General features: G+C 44.0%; 1 protein-coding gene across 3 annotated transcripts in view; it reads right to left on the reverse strand.

The window, feature by feature from the left end:
* APTX (aprataxin) overlaps positions 1-7241 on the reverse strand; it is a 9984-nt gene extending 2743 nt beyond the window's left edge. Inside the window, exons 1-5 of one of the 3 annotated variants that reach the window (XM_029086597.1) lie at positions 6938-7067; positions 5939-5985; positions 3195-3528; positions 2297-2298; positions 1672-1731 (exon numbers count right to left, since the gene is read on the reverse strand). In XM_029086597.1, the coding sequence (XP_028942430.1) occupies positions 1672-1731; positions 2297-2298; positions 3195-3528; positions 5939-5985; positions 6938-7067 (573 nt within the window). Of the gene's footprint in view, positions 1-1671; positions 1732-2296; positions 2299-3194; positions 3529-5938; positions 5986-6937 lie in introns of all 3 variants that reach the window. The other 2 variants (XM_010174409.2, XM_029086598.1) reach the window with 2 other exon arrangements.
* Positions 7242-7510: the final 269 nt, after the last annotated feature.

Raw genomic sequence — 7510 nt, forward strand, 5'->3', positions numbered from 1 at the left:
GCAGGAATGGGCTCATGGTCAAATGTTTGCGGAAGAAAGAAATATTGTCATTCATTTAATATTTTACTAAAAAGCAAAGACAGAAGTTCTATTGTTTGCGTATTTAGTTCAGAACCACAACTAATAAAGCTAACAGTAAGTCACAGTTACTTGTGTTCTAACATTCAAAGATCAGTTTTAAAACCAGCTTATCTTTTGGGTCAAGAAAGGACAGTCTTGTTAAGTGTTGTATAACATTTCACTCAAGGGATGAAGATTAAACTTCATGTTTAAAAAGTAAGCAAGTATTTCAATAGCTCTATCATTCCCCACAGGAAGACTCGTTTGAAACTGCTGGCATTTCCAGGAGAATGGGCATCCAGTTCTCCTACAACTCTAGACAGTTGAACACTTTAGACTTGAACTTTAAAATACATAAATAAAAACAAGAAATAGGGACCTTCCAATCAGTTATCAAGCAAATTATTTTCAGCCTAAGGTGACCATCACCTTAAGGGGCCCAATCAGGCCGTGGGACCCTCACCCCTGGAGACACCTCAACTCAAATGGACAAAGGCTGGGGCTATCACACCAAGTGCAAGTGATCATACTGGCTGACCTTCAAAAGTCCTTCCAACTGAAATTATTCAATGATTTCAAGAACCAAGTGTCACAGGTGTCTGTGACGTTCGTCCCCTTGAACACATACTCTTGCTGATAAGTACAAAGGCAAGAACACATCTCTTATGTTAAGATAGCTGTGCAGCAGTAGACAGACAAAACCCAAGCTAAATGGACCCAGACTTCGGGCTGCACTCTGCCAGACACTGGGTTATTGATGGAGAGCATTCTCCCTATTTTGGAGTTGAGCTAAAAAGCTTGATTTTGAGAAGGAGTTGTCTATATATTTGCCATAACTTAAAAATAAACCAAAAGCAGTTTCTATACATGGGTAAGGAAGATTCTCTGGGGGCTCTCTCCAAATACAATTCAAGAAAGTGTGCATACACTGCAGCCACAAAAGACTTCTGTCAGATTTCTCTGCCTTGAGTCTGACCTCCCCAAAAGCAAGTAGCAGGCAATTAAAAAAAAAAAAGAGCTCAAGGAAAACCACTACGCAGCCACAAGGAAGCAGAGGAAGGAGGTGCATCTGGAGCACCTGCAGAAGGCTAAAAGAAACCACCCAGGAAATTCCTGTTGGCACAAAAAAAAAACGGCTGGAGGAGGAGCCAGAGGTCACATCCTGTCAGCTGGCAGAGAGGTGAAGCCTTTAAGAGTGTGCTGGAAACCAGGGCGCTAAACCAAGCTTGGAAACAAGGCAGCGCTGACTGCAGGAAACAGGAACCTCCACTAATTGCTCAGCTTCAAGCCACACCCCCACTTTCGCTGATTTCCCCGAGGAAACAAAGCAACTGCACTGCTCGCCTGCTGCTCCAGCAACCTTTTGACTCTACTGGCCAAATCTGAGTGTAGGCAGCTCAAAGAGAATTAAGGTAATAACATTCTGCAAAATCAGTACAGCAGAGATTCCCAAATTAATGCTGCTACAGAGAGCGACGCAAGTACAACTGAGCCCTCTGCAGTACTCCACTGGCCAATCAGACCATTGAAGTACACTGCAGAAGGAAGAAAGCAGCTCATGTAACTTGGTTAGACAGGAGCTACTGTAAAGTACAAGTGTACAGCCCTCACCTGCATTTTCGGATCTTGCATGGAGCTCTTCAGACCCTGACTCCAGTGTCCTAAATGTTCCTAAAGCACAGAAGGGAAAAAAAATTATAAGACAATTAATAATCCAATTATAAGCTTTCAATAATTCAGTTAAGTACTGTCACTAGTATACAACAGTAAAATAACAGCTGAATTATTTCCTTTCTATAAAAGCAAACACACTTGCTCCAACCGCCCCCACAAAGCTACCTTTGAAAACTTTTAACAAGATGGTGTTAAAATTCAAAGTTAAGTCTTTCAAACGTTGGAAATTTAACAAGAGGGAGCTCTAGATCCGGTTGAATTTAATAATTTGCACACACATGTTATGGCACAGTCCTTCATTAATACTGAAGACCCCCTGCTTCATGGATCACAAGGGCCAAAGTAAGTACAAGGTTCTCCATTAACTGTCCTATCACACACTGCTCTTCACAGGACAAAAGTCACTGCAGTGTGTGTGGCCCTACTCTTAGATTTACTTTTTTACACTGTGCAAGGAGTGGCTTGCATAGAAACAAGAAAGTCACAGAAAGATCAAGCTAACACTAGCAGATATCTCTTAATTTGGTTACTGAATGCCTAATAGAAGGTGCCTCCAGTGCACATCTTCCAAAACAGACAATGTTTTATCTGTTCAGATCACTTTACAGGCATTGTCAACGATGATCTTTGTGATGTTCTCACCGAGGAAGATGTTCACACATTATTACAGCACTGACAGAGAAACAGTGTGAATCATCTTGTCTCCCTACGCACACCACCACCAATCTGTCCCTAATACAACTAGCCTGAGTTCACAAAAGAGTGGTCAACCACCACAAGCTGGGACTGAAATTTTGTCCTGAGGGGTTTCATTTCTGTGCCTTCTCCTCCAGTAAGTGCACTGTTACAGTTCCAGATGGACCAAGCAGTCTTTCACTTTGTTCATGTCAGCAGGGCTAAAAACTCCCTTTCAAAAGGTTTTGGCTGGTAATACTCATTAATGTAAACATGGTTCTACCACAAGGAACAACCAAAGCAGGGACAGGGGAAAAAAAGGCAATTAAAAAAAAAAGGAAGAGGGTCAAGTTGTTCCATTCTCTGTGTAAGCTTTTAGATAACCACTGCTCTATTTGTAACAGAGCAGATTTCATCTCAAGAGCCAGCATAGTGTCCTTGGGTGACTCCAGCTAAACTGAGCTCATGTAGTCTGTCCTTCTCGCAGAAACCGCAGCAGGAACCAGAGATAAAATCCTCCCTCACTACAAGCAAGTCCCTTCACACACACACAGACACCCCCCAGCTCAGGTTAGAATGGGTCCCAGGTAGCTTTCCCAGGACCTGGGTGATGTCAGGAGCAGAGTCTTCGCCTCAGCACATGTCAGCTCACATGCTCTTAATATTCTTGAGTACCTGTGTTCACCCAAATGCCTCCCCATCAGTAGTAGCCACAACAGTAAAAGACCAAAGCCCTGATGGGGGTGAAATCCCAGGAGAAACAGCACAAGTACTAATACCCATACTTGCTTTTTTGTTCGAAGTTCCTTTATGTGGAGATACACTGGTACTGCTTAGCTTGCAGTTTGCAGAACTGCCTTGTGTATCCACCACCTCCATCTTCATTGTTTTTCTGGGCACAAGCTCTACATCATCATTCTCACTGGAGTCCTCACAGGGAGTCTTATCAGTCTGTATTTTCTCTTCTGCCTGTGTAACAGTTTTCCCCGACTCCTCAGCAAATTGCACCGTGTAGGGGTAAAGTTTATTCACAACATGCAGAACTTGGCCGGGCTTCATTCTCACCTCTTCATCCTTGCCAATATCCACAAGATCAACACTAGTTGGGTTGACTCCTATCTTTGGTAGGGAGAAAAAAGAAAAGCAAATGATGTGATAACCAGAATTGCCAACAACCGCTCCATTGTCCTGGAATATCACTATCCTGGAAAGCAAATGCATCCTGTATTCACTGCACCCCCTCCTCATACCGACCCGCTCTAGAGATCGGGGAAGTCCAATGCTGGAGACGCCTCTCTGTGGCCCAGTCTCGCACAACCCTCAGGGGCAGGTGTCACAGGGACCCAACTGTCCTGCAGCAGCTGGCTGTGCAGTCACAGTAACACCTATGCCACGCTCTGCTCAAAAAAGTTAACTACCTATTAAACAACTGTTAATAATAACAGCCTTAATAACAATTATTCTGAAGAGTAACAGTAGTTTTAAGAAATTATTTCAGTCCAGTCATACCCAAGAAGTTTCCTGTTTCCAAATTAATTTACTTGCTCTTTCTTCTCCATTTCACTACATTTGCTTTTCAGTTTCTACCAAATGCTGTCCCATCCACCCACCTGCCTTCAAATACACAAGCACACTCTTCTGACTCATTTCAGGAGAGAAAAGAGTTCAGACTCAGAGCTGCTGGATCACCAAGCACAGCCCACTGCTAACACTTGCAACACACTCCCTCCTGCATAGGCAAAAAAATAAGAAAAATCAGGAAAAAAGTCTGAGCCCCCAGAGGAGTCCACTACAGAGGGACCAGCTCCTTGCTCCTGTCTTTTTTTTTTATCTTCTTTCCCAAGCTGAATGTGATAATCCTTCTCCAGCTTACAGAAGAGTTTTCAAACACAGTGACAATGCTTGCCTGTTCCTGCAAGAGAGGCTAAACCTCTCTGTCCACCTCTGTTTCTGCAAAGTATATACCAGCCTATCTGTATTTTAATGCTTTTACTTTCATTCTGCATCTTAAACTTTAACAAAACCAAGTCTCTCATTTATTCTGTTCTAGCAGCAAATGAGGACAGTAAGGTGAAATTTTTACCTGCCTCTCTCATTTAATCAGTTTACAGCTTTATGCAATTCTAAAATAGTTTTCCCCTCAAAACAGTGTTTTAAAGACTGAGAAGTTACCTGAAGTTTAGCTGATAATTGAAAAGCAACACATTTTCCTCTGTCTCAGACATAACTGGTAACACAAAGCGGTGTGGGCAGCCTACAGTGACTGCTCGATAGATGGATTCTGCCTGACCATGAGGGTGACTCCAGAGATATCAGAAGTCTCTGGCTTCAGCAAAATGCTTTTGGTTAATGTTTACACATGAAACAAGTTTCAGAAATCCAGCTCTTCCCTATGACTTATAAACTCTGTCACAGAATGTTTCTTTAGCTTTGTCACTGTGATACCTGCCTCCTTCACAAGATGGTACTATGCCTCTCATCCCTTTGTATTCACTGCAACGAAGCACCTGCCTAATTCCAGCTAGGATCTCTTCAGCCTACAGCTTCAGAGTTTCACTGGTACCAAGTACACCTCACATCCCTGGGGCAAATATGCTATCAAACAACTCATCACTGGAACCTTGTTCCACACACAAATCACCTGGGAAGCAACTCCAGAGCAGGCAGCAAAAACATGCCAGCACCCACTGCCAGAAAGTATTCCCAGCCCTGAGATTCCAGTAACACAGTGTTCAAACTGTGGCTAAGGCTGACCTCGGTGAAAAACTGCCCGAGATCTCCGCTGGATTCACCAGGCACTGGTGGGGCCCCTGTGCTCTGGAGGCACTTTGACAGAGGACATTACTCTTCAGCAGGCAGAACACGTTGATGTGCTGTCCACAGACACTGATGCTGCAGGTGCACAGACACATCCCAGCACCTTAAGTCCAGTAATTTTCCCTTCATATTCTCTCAAGGATACTGGTCCTCACGTGAGAGTTGGCCTACATCCATCCAGCTAGTACCATGAGAATGCCTTCAGTGCTGCCTCACACCTCACATCCCCTCCCAAAGGTGACCACACCTTCGGCTCTATCAGCCATCAAAGCCAAAATGCCCAGTCCCAATAACACAAGAACCAATGTGACCTTAAGTGAAGGGCTGCCTCAGCTTTAGAAGCTTAAGGATCAGGAGGCAGATCAGCAAGTTCAGGGGAAGAACTCCAAAATCTCTCAAATGTAGCATTTGGAAGAACAGGTTGAGGACTCACAGCAGTGCTCCCTGATGCTGTAAGTCTGGCTGGCTGAGACTGAAGCATATCTGGAAGGAATAGTGCAGTCTTTCCACTGAAGTCCACAAAAAAAACCCCACAAAACCAAGAAACAACCCACAGATCCTTTCTGAGGACCATTTGCTGTGCTCTCCTTGGTCATAAAACAGCTTCAGGCCCTTCAGACCTGGTGATCAGAACCATCACTTCCAACATTTGTGGAGTTTAAGTACAATAACTGTCCCAGTAAGTATCAGAAACGCTGATTTGAAAACATACCTGCTTAACTGTGACATACCCCTTGTTACAGTCTGCTTTTAACTGAACTGGAAAGAAAGAAAAAAGTGTCACAGAACAGTGTAAATAAAAAGGCCAAAACTCTAATGAACCACCCCTTTGCAGAAAATACTCCTGTATTTTGAGATCTGTTGCCTTTGCAGCTGAGCTCTGTGAATTTGTGCAAAGAACACTTCTGCCTCATTCCCTGTCTCCAGGACCACAGGTAAGATGGAACCAACCAATACACTGAGTCACACCCGAGTATTTCAAACCATGGGTCAGCAAAATTACTTCAGAATAAAGGTGAAATCAGTTGAAGTCTTCTACACATTCTTGCTATTCTCACCAGCCCTCTGTGACAGCAAGGCATGGAGCAGGACTGTGTCCAGAGGGAAGAAAGATCAGTCAGGGAAGATGAAGGGGAGTATTTTATAAATCACTGATATTTTTATATATTCTCTCAGCACATCTATAATGTAACAAGTCATACTAGAAATCAGATGGTGGAAGACTAGGGAGATGAAGTGCCACTTACAAAGAAAGAATGCAGGCAGTGGAACATGACTGCAGGCCTGGAGACTCATGTTAAGGTTCAATACCTCAGTTTATGAAGTTGAACCTCCTTTTATTCAGAATCTCCTCTGATTTTTTAGGACCCAGAGATCTCTACAAGTGCTTCTAAAAAACGCTTGGTGATTTCAAAAATCAGGCAACACTATGGACCATGTAGAGAAAGGAGACCGTAAGCCAGTGACCACAGAAGCACACCTAAGGAAAGCCTGCTTCGATTTCAAGGAAAAACTGTGATTTCCCATTTAGACCCTGCTCAAAGGAGCCTTACAAATAAGGCTGAAACACTGGTCCGTCACCTTCGCTGTAATTTAGCCAAAAAGAAGAATGGTATTTATTGATAAACATGAGTGCAGTACTTGTACCTCACACTCTCCACAACTCTGGTTGTTGCTGCATGTAGGAAGGGTGATTTGAGCTAAACCTTACCTTGCTGCCGTGAACACTTCTTATCCGTTATCCCAGTCTCTGGGCCACGCCCAATCACCACGGCTTCCAAGTGTGGCAGTTTCATCCGCTGACTGCATTTCTCTTTCCCCACAAGCCAGCACACACGCATCGCTGTGCTGCAGAGCAAAACAAACAGCTTGTTACTAACACGCAACTTCCCAATGGGTCACCTTCCTGAGGAATGGGGTCCAGGAATTCTGCTGCCGGCTTATTCGTTAACTGAGTCACTTCTGCTAACTGGGTTTCTGAAACTGAAGGCAAAGCACAGCATTAACACTGGCATAACCTAAGAAGGAGTTGCTGTTGTTGGCCACCAGGATGATCCAAGGGCTGGAGCACCTCTCCTGTGAGGACAGGCTGAGAGTTGGGCTGTTCAGCCTGGAAAGGAGAAGGCTCCAGGGAGATCTTACAGCGGCCTTCCAGTACCTGAAGGGGCTACAAGAAAGCTGGGGAGGGACTTTTTATAAGGGCAAGTAGTGACAGAACAAGGGAAAATGGCTCTAAACTGAAAGAGGGGAGGTTTAGATTAGATATTAGGAAGAAGTTCTTCAC

The sequence above is a fragment of the Antrostomus carolinensis genome, unplaced genomic scaffold (genome assembly GCF_000700745.2).
Source record: "Antrostomus carolinensis isolate BGI_N321 unplaced genomic scaffold, ASM70074v2 scaffold12328, whole genome shotgun sequence".
Lineage (NCBI taxonomy): Eukaryota > Metazoa > Chordata > Aves > Caprimulgiformes > Caprimulgidae > Antrostomus > Antrostomus carolinensis.